The sequence below is a fragment of the Galeopterus variegatus genome, unplaced genomic scaffold, assembly GCF_000696425.1.
Source record: "Galeopterus variegatus unplaced genomic scaffold, G_variegatus-3.0.2 Scaffold300, whole genome shotgun sequence".
Taxonomy (NCBI): Eukaryota; Metazoa; Chordata; class Mammalia; order Dermoptera; family Cynocephalidae; genus Galeopterus; species Galeopterus variegatus.
In genome coordinates this window covers 377,358-394,174 of record NW_007726411.1, presented here as the reverse complement: position 1 = coordinate 394,174, position 16,817 = coordinate 377,358, and the positions used below count along the sequence as shown (strand labels likewise).

At 46.4% G+C, this 16,817-nt stretch overlaps 1 protein-coding gene across 1 annotated transcript in view; it reads right to left on the bottom strand.

Annotated features, from left to right (window-relative positions):
* ACVR2B (activin A receptor, type IIB) overlaps positions 1-16,811 on the bottom strand; it is a 34,847-nt gene extending 18,036 nt beyond the window's left edge. The window contains exon 1 of the mRNA XM_008567163.1: positions 16,684-16,811. Coding sequence (XP_008565385.1) covers positions 16,684-16,735 — 52 coding nt within the window. The 5' untranslated portion in view covers positions 16,736-16,811. The remainder of the gene's footprint in view (positions 1-16,683) is intronic.
* Between the last annotated feature and the right edge of the window lie 6 nt (positions 16,812-16,817).

Here is a 16,817-nt window from a genome sequence, read left to right as displayed (position 1 = left end):
TTTTTTTTTTTTTTTCACCCCCCCCTGAGAGAATGGAGGCCGCTTTGAAGTGGGCGCTTAGCCTGGTGTGGTGGGCGGGGGCCAGGCGGGCGGGGAGCAGTCGGGCTTCGCCCCGCAAGTGAGGCTGGAATGGGGGTGACTTACGGGGTCGCGGGTCTGTGGCAGTCTGACGCGCTTCTCTCTGCCTTTGTCGGAACCTTTGCTGGCTTTCCTTGCCTTTGATGACTGGGCTGATAGCTCGTTCGTTCCCGCGGCTGGGCTTGGGCGCTCTCAGGAGACCTCTTCTGTGTCGGCCCCAAAACCTTTTTTTTTTTTTTGCTTGTTTTTTTTTTTTTTTTCGTTGTTGTTTTTTTTTTTTGCCTTTTGCTTGGGCGCTCTCAGGAGACCTCTTCTGTGTCGGCCCCAAAACCTCGAACCTGCTGTCACTTGTTTGTCAATGTAGGATCGTTGTTGAAAGATTTATTTGCCTTTTGCTGCTCTTGGAAATGCAATCAATACTCTGGTATCATAGTGCACGGCTCACAGGATCGCGCTGTCTCCTGGCGCGGCCGCTGAGACCCGACGCCATCTTCAAAGTCCAGAAGTTCTATTTTTAAAAACAAAACCTTCCTGCTCAATTTTGATATTTCTGTTCTTTGTCATACTTTCAAATCCCACTTACAATTCCATGATTTAACTTCTTGAAAGTCTATTTCTGATGTTCATCATTTCTCATGACTTTCACTTACGGCATATTATTTCCCTCATGTGTTTTGGAATTCTGGATATTGAGCTATGTTTAGTGGGGCCTTTTCTGCAGGAAAACTGTGAGGCCAAGTTTGAAGAGGTAACATTCCAAAGAAAATTTTTATTTTTTGCTTCTGTCAAACTCCCTAGGGCATTATCAATCTGGAACCACTTTAATTTCTCAACTTAGAGTTTCCTAGAGAACAGGATGGTATAAACTTCACGTGAGTACAAGCCTATGGTTACAAATTCTCAGGGAGAAACTCCCCCCAACCCCATCCTCCACTCCCATCAACCTAGGCTGAGACAATTTCATTATCTACTTCCCTTTGTCACCAAAAGGATGTTTTTACTAGTTCACACTTTCACTGAAGATAAAACCCCATGGAAGTCTTATCGTGTGAGGGCCTCAGTCTCAATTCCACATCTTGTCTCCTGTCCCTCACACTGCTACTAAACCCACATCTCTGAATTATAGATATAGGCAAAGTCCCCAGGAAATCAGTAGTTTCAGCTAGTGGAGGCATACAATACTAGTTTCTAGTCCATTCTTGCTTTTCCCTTACTTTCCTATACATGCAACTATGTACAGAATATATATTCCAAAAGAATGTTTATTATGCTTTTTCCAGCATTTCTATGTGTATTGTACGAGGCTTTTCAGCTGTTTTGCTCCTATAAATGTCAGAAATGGAAGTCATAGGAGCACTTTCCAAGGTGACAGGAAGAGCTCCATCTGCCTTCGGAAGCCCAGCCTAGGAACATGGAACTGAGCCAGGTCACCTCAAGTCACTTCCAACTTGGACTTCATAAACAAGTCCCTGGCACCATCCTCCCACAGAACAAGATGTGGGCCCAGAGCCATTCTCTGGAATACATGCCTTTCTCCAGGCCCTGTCATTCCTGAAGAACACTGGAGAGACAGCTTCCAGTTAAAAGCCAAGGACTATACACAAACATTTCCTTTTGCTCCCTCCTATAATCCCACTAAAACCACAGCAATGAAAAGTTTTTTAAGGCATAAACCCATAAGGACAAAGAGAACAGGAGAGTACTAGAGAAATGAAATTTCAAAGCTGGAAAGCAGATACAACAGTGGTAACTAACTACACAGACTCCTAAGTTGGCTGTGGAGAAAGCCGAGAAACAATATGATTTCCAAGGTATCCTCCAAAACTCAGCAATTTGTAGCACCAGATGTCTCTGGAAGAATGAGGTAAAAATGAGTCCAAAGGCAGAGGGTTGGCTGGTAAGGAGTCAGATCCTCAGATCCCACCACCACTCATCATGGCTGGAGGCTGCTCCTCCCCAATCCAGCAGACTAGAAGTTCATTTTCTAAAAAAGATAAAATAGAGAGCTTCTGGACAGAGAGGAGCAGATCTGAGGCACAGATATCACACTGAAATAGGAAGAATACAGAACAATGTATCAAATACAGAAACCTCCAGCTCTCTTTCCCCTGTGGCTTCCAGGAGGATGGCAGCCAAGCCCACCGGACAGAAAATAGAAAATACTTCTCAAAGGAATTTGACTAGTTCCAAAAACAGACTAATCAAATCACCCTACAGTTGGCCAGTTCTACCCATGGGCTCACAACTCTCAATCAATATTCAGGTTTATCCTTAAATATGAACAGCTCTAAGAAAGCCACTAAGTGAAAAACAGATAAAAACAGGTGGGGGGGGGGGAACAACTTGGAAAAAACAGAAATTATGCAGGGAGAAGAAAATTTCAAAAACTGTATTATTATCCTCAGAAAGACAGAAGGCAATACACCCATGAAAAAGGAATAAGATGACATTGTTAAAAGATGACAAAACAAAAGAGCTCTCAGAAATGAATGAATGGGGCTGGCTGGTTAGTTTAGTTGGTAAAAGAACAGCATTGTAACATCAAGGTCAAGGGTTCAGTTCACTGTACTGGCCAGCAGCCAAAAAAAAAGGAAATGAATGAATGAATAAACAAATATGCACACACACAGTCTTCAAAAAGTATAAATAAAAGCAAAAAAATAAATCCTCATCTCCAAGATGATCATGGAAAAATTCATATTATCTTTTAATTCCATGTTTCTACATACTTTTTGAAGTACACTCGTGTGTGTGTATGTGCATGTGTGTGTGTATTGTCAGAAATGAAAATCAACAAAAGGATTAGAAGATAAACTTGGGGCCGGCCCGGTGGCGCACTGGATAGTGCGCCGCTTGGGAAGCGCGGCGGCGCTCCCGCCCGAGGGGTCGGATCCCACATACAGACAGACCGGTTCCCGCTCACTGGCTGAGCGAGGCGCGGGAGCAACACCGAGGGTTGCAATCCCGTTGCCGGTCCCCGGTCCGGTACGGGGGCAACACTGAGGGTTGCGATCCGTTGCCGGACACGGAAAAAAGACAAAAAAAAAAAAGAAGATAAACTTGAAGAAATCTCAAAAAAAAAAAAAAAAAAGCAAACATATAGAAAATAAGAGAGAAAAGAGAAAAGACAAGGAATTTGGAGGTCCAACCCAGGAAGTCCAACACCTAAATAATAAGAGTTCAAGAAAGAGAAAATGGAAGGGAAGAAATCAAAGACCAGCACAGTGGATAAAACAGGGGCCCACCCAGGCTCATCACTGTGAAATTTCACAATGTTGGGGACAAGCAAAGATCCCACTACAAATATCTAGGTAAGAGAGAAATGTCACCTATATAGGATTAGGAATCAGAATGGGTTTGAACTTCTACCAACCAATACTTGGAAGCTAGAATACAATGGAACAGTGCTTCACAATTTAGAGAGAAAAAGATATCCTATTTACAAGCCCACACGGAGTTAACTATCAATGAAGCACAAAGGCAAAAAAGAAAAAAGATTACAAACATGTACCTCCAATTAACCATTTCTCAAAATGTACCAGAGGGTGTGCTCCACCAAAATGAGGGAGGAAACAAAAAGAGGAAAACAAAGGATACAAAAAGTCAAAAGATTCAACACAGGAGATAAGTAATAATTATCTTCAGGAAGATGAGCAAAGGAGATACAAGATAGCAGCCAGTCCAGGACGGGAGATACAAGATAGCAGCCAATCCAGGACGAGAGCTACAGTCCACATGTAAACTGTTCAAACCTCTGGCTGATCCCTGAAGTACACAAGCACAAAATGGACTCTAAGCAACCAAATAAGCCTCAAGGAACTGAATAAATATTACAGCAGCCATTACACACAGGAAAGAGTTTATGGATTCAGCCAATATAATCATCTGCTAAAACAAAAATAAGCAAAAACAAAATTGACGCTTGTGAGAAGAACATAAGAGAATCCAGAATGTCTACAACTATCATTCACAATATTCAGACACAAGCCAGGATTATATGAAGAACTGGAAAATGTATCCCACACTCAAGAGAAAATAATAATCAATGGAGACTGACTAAGATAAATGGATGTTAGAAATAGCAAAACTGTTCAAGTAATTATCAGAAGTATTCTTAAAGAAGTAAAGGAAAATATGTTCTAGTGAATGCATTGATAGGTTATCTCAGCAGGGAAACAGAATCTATGAGAAAGAGCCAAATGGAAATTTTAAAACTGAAAAACATCATATGTGAAATTTAAAATGCACAAATACAGACTGAAAATAAATAGATGGAAATAAATGTGTCATGTCAATATAAGCTGGAGTGGCTATAATATGAAATTTTACAACATCGAGACACCAAAATGGGTAACTTATCCCCCTGATGAAGCTCCATCAGTTAGTACTACTTCTCAATATTGAAACAAATTCTCATACCTCTGAAATATCACTTCAAAGAAAACTGAAGTGTTTTAACTTTTATTGGAAAGACTGTCCATTTCCCAACTTCTGAGTTGTTTCTCCTTTGTCTTATAGGTATGGATATATTTCTGGACTTTCTATTCTACTCCACTGTCTATTTAGTTATCTTTGTACCAAAAGCTTATCATTTTAATTACCACAGATTTCCAATGAGTGCTGGAATCCAGTAGGAGAGCCTTGTTTTTTGCATAAAGGCTGCCTTGGTTCTTCTTGATCAACTGCATTTTCAAACTGTTTTACTCTGAGGATTTTTTTTTTTTTTTTGTCTTTTTTGTGACCAGCCAAACCGCGCTCAGCCAGTGAGCGCACCGGCCATCCCTATATAGGATCCAAACCTGTGCCGGGAGCCCTGCTGCGCTCCCAGCGCCGCACTCTCCCGAGTGCACCACGGGGTCGGCCCTACTCTGAGGATTAATTAAAGATTAAACATTAAAGATTTTTTCTGCATCTATTGAGATAATCAGATAATCATATAATTATATAGTTTGTCTTCCATATAGTTCTCTGTTAACATGGTAGATTAGATTGATTTTCAATTATTATATCAACTATGCATTCCTGTGATAAAAACCTGGTCATGATGTATTTTTATTTTTACGTATTGCTGGATTCTATCTGTGAATATTTTTTCAGTGGGGATATTAGTTCTATTTATCTCATCTGCTCTATGTTCCCTTATCTCTCTCTCGCCACTGTCTTTTCAGTTGGAGAATTCTCTATTATTCCACTTGTCCCTTTTTTAGCTTGAAAGTTATAATCTTTCTATCCTTTAGTGGTTACCTAGAGATTAGAGCATGCCTTCTTATCAAAATCTAACATTAATCGATAGTTTCACCATCTTCCTGGACAATGTAAGAAACTTTAGAAGAATTTAACTCCATTTTCACTCCACTCCCACATATAGCATTGTTGTCATGCATTTCTTATATGCATTTCAAACTCAATAACACATTTTTCTCATACATTTCTGAATAGTTATTTTCATTGCTCTTCATTCCTCTCTACATCTCTGATCTTCCTTCTACATCTCTGGATCATTTTCCTTCTGCCCGAAGAACACCTTCTTTACTTGACACCTTTATTCTTGAAAGATAGTTTCACTTGAAATAGAATTTCAGGTTGTCAACTATTTCAGCACTTAAAGCTTTCTTTCAAGAATTCTATTGTCTTCTGTCTTCCACTATTTCTGTTAAGAAGTTAACTGTCTGTAGAACTGCTGCTGTTTCGATGATGATGCCTTTTTTCTCTAACTACTTTTAAGATTTTGTCACTGGTTTTCAGAATTTTGACTGTAATGAATAGGTGTGGATGTTTTATTTATTATCTTACCTGAGATTCATTCACAGGACTTTTTTGAGTCTATGGCTTGATGTCTTTCATTAGTTTTAAGAAATTCTTAGCTATTATCTTTTCTGCCTCATTCTATCTCCTTTCCTTCTGTGGCTGTGATTATATGGATCTTAAACCTTCTCACTTCGTCTTTGGGGTTTTTTTCCCCAACAGCTGGCCTGTATGGGGATCCAAACCCTTGACCTTGGTGTTATAACACCTTGCTCTAACCAACTGAGCTAACCAGACAGCTGATCCTCTGTGTGCCTTTCTCTTTCTTAATTATTTATCTTTTTGTTTCTCCATGGTTCGGTATGTATATTTTCTCCTGATTTGTCATCCAGTTCACTAATTCTCTCTGCAGTTTCACTCAATATCCTAATAAAATAATTCACTGAGTTCTTAACTTCTGTTACTATACAGACCAATTCTATAATAGATTTTTCCTCTGGTTTTATAGTTTTGAGCTATCCGCTGAAATTCTCTCTTTCATCTCCTTGACCACAGTGAGCAAAGCCATTTGAGCTCATCCAGGTCTGCTATAACTGTGATGTTTCTGCTGGCTATTTATTTGAAGTCATCAGCCAGTCACCATATTTGCAAAACTGTAAAAATGATTTGAGGCCTAGGATGATATAAATCCTCCAGAAAGCATTTACATGCACTGCTGGCAAGCAATTAAGAGTACCACTAATCCCAGAACATTCTATTCCAACTTTAGCATTTATCTACTTTTGGGTCCCCCTCAACCCTAGGTCTTTGGGGTCCCAACCCAAAAGGGAGAATTGACTATACCCATCCCTGTTTAGAACTCCAATTCCTGTCTTCCTAGCCCCACAAGGCTATCAAACACAATGTTTAGCTTTTCAGTCACCCCTATGGGATGACTGAAAATAGATCCAAATGCCAAAGTCATCACCCTAGTCCTCTGTTCTCACTCAGATCCTGACCTAGTAGGTTTTCACTATCTTCCTAGCTGTACAATGCCTTCATTAGAGATTTTTCTTTATTTTACCCCGTTTTGTCCAGTTTCTCTCAGAAAAAGGACTGGTCCTGATTATCGGAAGAGGAAGTCTCCATATCTACTCTTTGCCTAAATTCTAGACATATTTTCAGGACCGTAATATTCCCAAACGTAAGGGCACATATACTCAGAAACTGAGCCCACCATTATACATAAGACTGTCCATGGAAAGTGTTACACAAGAAGAACAGAGACCACATGGCAAGCCCTGAAAAAAAGAAACTTCCATTCCAAAATGTAACTCAAGAGAAAAGCAGAATTCACTTCCAACCAACTTCATTGTTTCAGACCGTTATGGACTGAATTGTGTCACCCTAAAATTCATAGGTTGAAGCCCTAACTTCCAATGTTATTGTATTTAGAAATAAGGCCTTTAAGGAAGTAATTCAGGTTAAATGAGGTCATAAGGGCAGGCCCCTAATCGAATACGACTGGTATCCTTACAAAAAGAGCAAGAGACACCAGAAGTGTACGCCCACAGAGAAAAGGCTATGTAAGGACACAGCAAGAAGGCAGCCATCTGCAAGCCAAAGAGAGAGACCTCACCAGAAACCAATCCTGTCAGTACCTTTATCTTGGATTTCTAGCCTCCAGAACTGCAAAAAAAATAATTTCGGTCGTTTAAGCCACCTAGTCTATGGTATTCTGCACAGCAGCCCTAGCAGACTAAGACACAAACAGTGCATATCACCTGTACAATGTGGGAAAGCTGATTAAAACATCATTGATGCTAGAAATAATTCCACAAATCCAGTGTCCCCTAAAGCCACTAAAGCCACCTAAAGCAGGGCCTGACAAGTGAGATTACAAGGAATCCCAGCACAACAATAGTGATAGAGAAGCAGCATGATGAAGAAAGAGACTGGGAAGCAGTGGCTTTGGAAAGCAAGTCATACCAAACTGTTTTCCCTAATTCTTCAGCCAATCATGACAAAGAGTTAGACACAGGAACAAGGCATACACTCAGCTGGGAAGAGAACTCACCAGAGGCCCTTCTGTCATGAGAAGCCTCTCACTAGACTCTAAAAAAATTCTTCTACAGGTCTCTCCCATGCCCTCTACCACCATTATCACATGTGGAATCAGAATCCTGCCATGCCAAGATTTTGTCAAATGCACTGGGCTCACCAGTAGTGCCCTGTTACCTAGAGCTCTTCAGCAACCTTCAGCAAATGCTTCAGTCTCTCTGGAGGGTGGAGGCAGCATGGAGCACAATAAGTAAACACACACAGATGCACACATGCACACCCATCCCAAACCCAGACCAGCGCATCCTCCTTTGTCAGTAGAGTAACCAGGAGACTTGATCGAGGGAGACAGTCTCTCTAGCTCTTCACAGACATTAAGCCAATGGAAATGAGCCCTCTCACTGTCTGAGCATCTTTCACGAAGCGGGGCTATTTCAAACCTCTGTAATTTAGCATCTGGGGGTGGGGGGTTACTCACAGATTGCAGCAGAGGGCGAACTGCTATCTCACCCAGCTTCTGACCCCACTGCCATTTTCAGTATCTATTAAAATTTGACGGGCCGAGCCCATGGCACACTCGGGAGAGTGCGGCGCTGCGAGCGCAGTAGCGCTCCTGCTGCGGGTTTGGATCCTATATAGGGATGACTGGTGCGCTCACTGGCTGAGCGCAGTGTGGCCGGTCTCAAAAAGGACAAAAAAAAAAAAAAAATTTGACGTATACATGTCTTATGACCCAAATTATTCTTTTTGTCATCTATCCTCGAGAAACAATCTGTATAAATGGTATACAATCACAAAGTCCATCAATGGAAGACTAGATAAAATGCACTCTATACCTAAACTTTGCAATTTTACATAGCTATTAAAAAGATTAAAGTAGAGCCATATGTATTAGAAAGTTTGCCAAAACAGATGTCCAAGTTTAAAAAGCCATGACATACAACAATAGAGATGAAAGTCACAGATATGGTAAGCAAAGGGTGGACACGAACAGTTCATTCTCTTAGCTTCCATTCATATAAAGTACAAAAACAAGAAAAACTAATTTAAGCTGTCAGAAGTTAGTATAGTAGTAACCCATAGGAAGTACAGGTAGTAACTAAAATGGAACAAGAAAGGGCTTGGTGGGAGGAAAGGCTGGTAAATTTCTGATTCTTGATCTGGATGCTGATTACATGGGTATATTCAGCTTGTGAAAATTCATTGAGCTGTCACTTATGATAATTACACTTTTCTGTATGTATTTTATACTTCAGTTAAATGCTTGAGGGCTGGCCAGTTAGCTCAGTTGGTTAGAGTGCAGCCTTATAACTCCAAGGTCACAGGTTTGAATCCCCGTAGCAGCCACTAAACAAACAAAAAAGGCTTGAAAAAGAGCAACTCCATTTTAGGTGGGGGAAAAAAACCCAAAACTCTATTCCTCTAACTACTTCTACAGATACACAGGTAAAAATGTCTTAAGGATACGTGTACACTAACCCTAAAAGGCTTACCTTTGGAGGGGGACTCAGATGGGGGACAGGGATGATAAAGAAAACTCTAGTTTTAACTGTAACATCTAAAATTTCTGCAACTGAATGCATATGTATTATCTGCTTAACTAAAAATTAATAAAATGTAAAACAGGAAAAGAAGTTAGGGCCAAAGTAACCTCTACTCCCCCAACTATACCCCAGGATGACTAACCAGGACACCCCTGGGTGAGGAGAAGTTTGGATATGGTTTTTCAGGGTCGGGGGAGACAGGACTGTATTGTCTTCTACTCCCGTGTGGCCATTCAGGACCCACCCTCAAGTAGAGGAGTCACAGGAGGTGCCAGCCAGGTGGGAAGGGAAACCAGAATTCACCTCTCTACCTCTTCTGCTCCTCTAGTTTCTAAGTCCTAGAGCAGATGAACCCCGATTCCCCAGGTCCTCAGTGCACAAAGAAGCTGGCCGTCTCTTGAATCCTGGGCTCCCCTCTAACTCAATATCAAACTTAGATGAGAAAGAATTCCCAAAAAGTACATAAAACAAGGGTTTCTTGACCTATGGCTGCCAGCCCAGGGCTCTGAGAACTCACGCATGCTTTCTGAATCAACAGACAGATAATAATCGTGTTGGGGGATGAAGGGAGAGGAAGGTTGTCAATGACACTAAACATTAAAAGGCACTGTCCTCATACCTGAAAACTCTGCACTACTACACAAGCCAGAAGGAAAAAACATCTTGGCATTAACACGTGAGAGAGTCAGCTTCCAAGTCAGCCTCCTATTTTAATTGGTTCAAGTCTGGGAGGCAAACAGGGACCCCTCCCTCTCCTCAGATGGACAGACAACAGCTGGTCTGGTCACATCCTCGGAAATGCTCATCCACAAACTCAGGGAAGCAGCCTCCTCCATCCTCCAGCCAAGGGCTTGGGTTTCCAATCTGCCTTCCTTTTCCTTCCCCAGAACTAATTTTAGCCTCCTTGGTTGTCAGAGTGAAACTGAAATAGTCGGCAGAGGAGCAGTTGCAAACAAGAGCAGGAGTTTCCCTCACAAAACACCTAAGCTCCAGCCCAGAAGCTGGCCAGGGAGGAGAAGCCCCACTGTCCTGCAGGCCAGGCCCCTCCAGAGAACATTCCCCCGGGAGGAGGACCATACATCTGCCCAGTGGGGCAGGCTTCTTTTCCAAGACCCGCTTCCAGTGATCACGTGTCCATGAATGAAAACACCCAGCTGGAGTTGCCAGTCCCCGAGAAGACCTGAAAAAGGCACATGTATGTACACAGCAAGACTGGAATAACCAGGGCAAAGCATGCGGCTATCCAAAGGTGGGAAGCCATTACTGGGCCTGGGCCAGGAGCAAGCACAGCTGACCCCCAACAGTCCCAATCTGTTTTATCTGTTAATTTCCAGTACCTACCATCATCTTAAGACAGACTGACAAGCTTAATAAACAAAGACTCAGACGAAGGCAGCAGCATTTCCTCCACCCAAACCTGGACATCAGGAGTGGCACTGCCAGAACTGCAAGGAGTAGGCACCTCTGGGGCTGGGATGGACCTGTGAGTCTAGTGGATAATTAGACCAAAAATGAAGCCCGAAACAAGGATGTGGGTGTCTATTTTGGAACAAAGAATTGGTGACAGAATGGGTGAGAAGGGAAAGAAGATAAATTCTGAGAAGGCAGCAGTCTCCTTCGCAAAGACCCCAAAAGAGATGAAAAAACCCCATGAGCATTTCACACACCTGTGCTATGGAGAACTTGGAAACTGACGCTTTTAAGAATGCTTCCTCCCCCCAACAGTATAGAAGGCTGTGTCTCATGGACTTCAAGATCAGAGAGAGGAGTCCCTGAGAAAGCCCTCTTTAGCAGAGCTCCAAGGAAGGAGGGTATACACAAGAGGCTGCCAGCTTGCCAGGCCCAGTACAGGCCTCCACAGAGATCCACCACTTCCCTCAGGGCCGCCAGTGCAGCTGCCTGTTCTAGGTAGTGCTGCCCACCACACCTCCCCAGGTCCAGAGGAGGAAGCTTGGTCCTGCCCTTGGATTCCAATCTGGCCACTGCACCCTGAGAAGGGGGAAGAGACTTGCACCCATACCTTTAGGGAGAGGCTGCCCACCTGCCCTGGTGTCCCCAGCCTGGGAGCTCCAGGCCCACAGCGGCTTCTCGGAGCGCCACACAGCAGGCCCACTTTGGGAGAAGGGCATACCCGCGATTGGCTACAACCCCAGCGCTCCTCTTAGCAGACAGGGACAGCCTCAGCTTGCACGGCTCCCAGGTGAGCAGAGAGGGGGTGCCAGGCAGGCGGACAGCCCCCAGTAACAGGCACTTCCTGACATTCTGCTTGTGCGGGAGGGACAGGCACAAGTGCCAGCCTTAAGGCGCCGGTCAGAGGCAGGTGGGCGGGTACAGGCAGGCAGGCTGCCCGGCCACCCACAACTGCCGCCTCCCTGAAACCCGAACCACTTCTGGGAAAACTCAAGGACGCCAGGATTCTCCTCAGTGGCAAGCAGTACACCCAAACTACTAATTTTGAACCAAACTCTCACACGCTGAGTAGATTCAGCAAAACAGGAATCTCCTAGGCTTTGGGGAGAATCCAACCACAGACCCCAAGTCCAAGAGGGGAGGGAGATGGATGTGTGCTCATTAGCCATTACCCCCATCTGCCATAACTGTCTGCCTCTTTAAAGGCATGAGATCATTCTAGATCAGTCATTCTCAACCTGAGATGATTTTGCTCTCCCCTCCATCAGAGATATTTAGCAAGGTCTGGAAACATTTTTGGTTATCATGATTAGAAAGCTGCTACTGGAATTAGTGGGTAGAGGCCAGGAATGTTGTTAAACAACCTACGATGCACAAGACAGCTCCCCCACTACCACCTCTCCCCCAAACACACACACACCAAAGAATGATCATGTCCAAAATGTCAACAATGCCAAGGTTGAGAAAACCTGTCCTAGAATAAGGCCTATGCACCCAGGACCCTGCCTCAGGGCTATATATCTAGAATCACCCTCAAAAGTACTATCCAGACCTGCCTCCGCCCCTGATCCCCCAGATCCCAGTCCATGGTGAGAGGTCAGTATCTGGGAGTGTATCTAAACTCCTGACCTGATGTCCCTTACTTCCCACCTGCACTACCCTGAGCCCCCAAGCAGGTGGCTGAATGTACAAGAACTCAGGGGGCAGCTTCCTAGAGCTGGAAGGGCTGGAATCTGATCATTGGCAGGACCACAAAAGGCAGAGGGAGAGGACATGTCCAGTGGCCAGTACAGGAGAAGTAGAGGAAGCAGGGTGGAACAAGCCCAGTGCACCGCCCCCCAACCCAAAAACAAGTTGCCCCTCAGGACTGGTACAGTGGGCATGTACAGGGCAACCAGGACTTGAAGGAGTCCAATCAGGGGGCAACAGGTTCCTGGTACCAGTGCAAACACAGCATACACACACAATACATGCACGTGCACATGCATTGTTACTTATACTTCCCTGGGGGAAGGGTCCACAGCTTTCATCAGATGCTCAGAGGGGCATGTGACAGGACCCTGATGTAGGATGAGGGCTCTTCAACAGGCTCCACGCAAAGGGAGTTCCTCAGATGAAGTGCCAGAGAAGGTCCAGGTGCTTTTGGGGATTCTCCATGCCCAGAAAGACACGCAGAGTAGTATACCAGAGGCCCACCAACCAATGGGAGGCTGTGGGGTTCCAGAGGCTCTTAAGTTTTTACCCAGCTGTAGGGTCTGGGAAAATGGGCAAATTTCTCACATCATCTGCCTTGGCAGGGCCTCTAAGAGCTGGGGAGGGTGCCCACTCCCAAAAGGCGGCCCAGTCAGCCAGAAAGGGCAGAGCCTGGAATGCCCAGCAGGTACACGGACGGTAGCAGAGGACACCCTTCCCTGGGAAAGGGCATCCACGGCCCATGGTTCTGTAACCCATGTCCTCGGCAGCTACCACTACACTGGGCCTGAGGGCTGAAGGTCACTTTACTCACTCTCTTACACACAAACCCTCCCCTGGGGAAATGGACAAGAAATATCTTTGGGTCAGAGTGGCCAGCCTATGAAGGCAGCTTGGGGTAGTCAAGGCCTACACTTCCTGATGGGACAAACAGGACTCAGGTCCCCCTCCCCACCCAATGGCTCTTGACACTCTACTCAGAACACTGCTCCACCCTGCCCCCCCCAGACCCTCTGAGCTGAACCCCAAGTACAGAGACAGACACACAGAATATCTAAGATGTCCATGCAATGGAAGAACCAAATGTTCCCAAGGACACTGGGCCAGGCACAGACCACAAAAGACTTGCAGAACTAACTGACCATTGATCTTGTGACAAGCACCATGTGCCATTATTACAGCATAAATTCTGCCTCTCCTTCTAAGCCTGCACTGTTTAATATGGTACCTACTAGGCAAATGTGACTATAGAGCACTTGAAATGAGTAAAGTCGAAACTCAGATGTTCTATAAGTGTAAGACACACACTGGATTTTGAAGACAGCACAAAAAAAAAAATTTAAAATGTCTCATTGTTTTAATACTGATTACATGTTGAAATGATTACTTTGTATATTATTAAACAAAATACATTATTAAAGTTAATTCCACCTCATTATAAAAAGAATGCTTATGTTCTCCCCCTGCCCCAAATGCATACATTGAAGCCCTAACCCCCAATGTAATAGTATTTGGAGATGGCACCTTTGGGAGGTAATTAGCATAATTAGAGGAAGAGGAAAAGATCTCTCTTCCTCTCCCTTTTTCTGTTATGTGAGGATGCAGTGAGAAGGCGGCTGTTTGCAAGCCAGGAAGAGAGCCCTTACCAGTACCCCATCATGCCAGCACCCTGGTCTTGAACTGTAAGAAAATAAATTTCTGCTGTTTAAGCCATCCAGTCTCTGGTAATTTGTGATGGCAGCTCAAGCAGACTAAAACAAAGCTGTTACTTTTTTTTTTTTTCTTTTTGTCTTTTTTCATGACCGGTAACGGGATCGCAACCCTCGGTGTCACACCCGTACCGCGACCAGCAACAGGATAGCAACCCTCAGTGTCGCGCCTGCACCGCGCTCAGCCAGTGAGCGGACAGGTCTCTATATGGGATCCAAACCCTCGGCGGGAGCGCCACTGCGCTCCCAAGCGCCGCACTCAACCGAGTGCGCCACCGGGCGGGCCCGTGTTTCTTTTTGCTTTTATTAACATGACTACTAGAAAATTTTAAGTTATACGAGGGTACTTCAAAAAATTCATGAAAGGATTTGTATTATCTTATAATCCTATTTTTCCATGAACTTTCTGAAGCACCCTCGTCTATGAATGTATATATAAAGTTCACACTTTATTTCTATTGCACAACAACATTCTTCATCTTCCTTCTACTAGGGCATTGTGTATAGGGGGTGGAATTCTAAACGGCAAGCCCCAGGAGTTTGAAGGAAGAGCATCTTTGAAGTCAAAGGAAGAGGACAGCCAGCTGTGCCACAACCTGAACCTCGGGCAGTTCTTCCCATATTTCCTCACAGGTCAGGACAGTGGCCACCAGAGGACTGGCCGTGACCACAAGAAACACTAACTCCACCTTCCTTCCAGGGCAGGAACACTGGTCCTTGGAATCTGACTCGGGCTGCTCCCTGGCAGGGTACACTGCTCAGCACTGCCCAAGCCAGTTGAGGGGAGCAGAGAAAAGAGGAGGGAAATACAGTCCTTCCAGGAGACCAATCCTACCCTGCCTTGCCTAATGAGTGAGGTGAGACTGGTGAGGCTAGGCTGAGACAAACTGGGGATAGCTGTGGTCCCAGATCTCAGGTCTGAGGCTGTCCTGACTTGGAAGAGCTCATACGTCCAGGGATCAGGCGCCCAGGAGGTAGAGACAGCCAGGTCGGCTTGCTACTGCCCTCCCTTTGGCATGCCAATGCCTTCCCTCCTTCGCGTCTCAAAAGCAGCACTTACAGTAAGTGAGGCAGAAAGAGGAACAAAAAGTTCAACACGGCCACCACCTTGCTTTCACCACAAAGGGAACCGCACTTAGAGAGCCATGACACCCCTTCCCACAGGATGCCCAGGTACCAATGAGGTAGTCTCTGCCCTCTGGTCCCTGCACCCAGGCAATGCAGCCCCCGGCCCCAAAGAATTCACTCGCTTTTGGTGTAAACTGTTAAGCCTCACTACCTTGCAAAGGAGAGTGGGTAGAACGGGGGTGCGGAAGGGATGGAGATCCCCGATCCCCACCCCCACAGCAGCGTAGGGATCCCCGCCCCACCCCCGGACGCCCGGCTCCGCCCCTCGCGGGTTTCCCAGACTTCGCGCTGCTGCCACTGTGGGCGGCGGGGGACCCGCGCTGCATATGTAATGGGGGCTGGGAACAAAGACGTGTAGGACTCAGCGCCCGGGCTGCCGGGCACCAGCCGCCCTAACCTTCTTGCCTGAGCTTCAATGGCCGGCTCCCCACGCTTCCCAGGACTGTCCGGAGCGCGTCCGGCGTGCGCCCCGGCACCACTGAGAGAGGGAAATCTGCTTCGACCTTGGTGGGAAAGCGTTTTCCCGGCTAACTCCGCGTGTACAGACCCACACCCGCACCCACACACTCCCAACCACACGCGTGAAAGTCTGACACCCCCAAACCACACGCCCGCGGCCGCCGGCGAGCTAAATACGGCACCCCCACCACATGCCTCCCAGAGGCACTAGCGAACAAGGACCTGTTGGTTTTCGTTCTTACCCCCCTTCCCCTTCCAGGTGCCCAAAACAAAGCGGTCCTGCGAGGTGAACGCACACGGCATCCCGAGGCCCACCGCAGGGAAAGCGGGAGCAGGTGGGAGCCAGAGCCCAGGGCCCGCTGTGCGAGGAACGAGACGCACATTGATGGGATGGAGTGCAGGGGACTCCTCCGGGCTGTGAGAAGCCGCCCCCTGCGCTTCCCTACACCTAGTGGCTCTGAGGGACGCGCAGCCCTCCCCCAGGCCACTACTGCACCTACAATACGGCCGCCCCCCGCGATCAGATCTACCCGCCCCTTCTTCAAGCTCAGGTTTTCCTCACTCTATCCCTGGGTTCCACGCGCTCGCGTAGCCTGAACCCGGACCCTGAGGCTCTGGGTCCCGGCCCCGATCGTAGGTAGGGGTGCCTCCGCGAACTGGAACCCCGCCGACGACCGCAAAGACAAAATCGTCCCCCTAAGCTCAGCAACCAGGGACGCCCAGCACTGCCCCAGTCCCCGCCCCGGGAGGTGCGAGTTTGGTGCAGGTGGCGCGGCTACGAGGCCGCGGGCCCGCCCTTTGTTGGTAAACACCGCGCGGCTCCAGAGGCCGGTCCCACGCGCCCTCCCCTCGCCCCCCACGCTGCACCCCGTCCTTACCAGCGCACAGCGATCCCCAGAGGAGGGCGAGGGCCGCCCAGGGCGCCGTCATGTTCCGCGGCGCCGCCCCGCGGACACCAGGAGCCCGCGGGCAGGGCCTCGCGGCACTCCCGGGTCGCGCAGGGCCCGGCGGC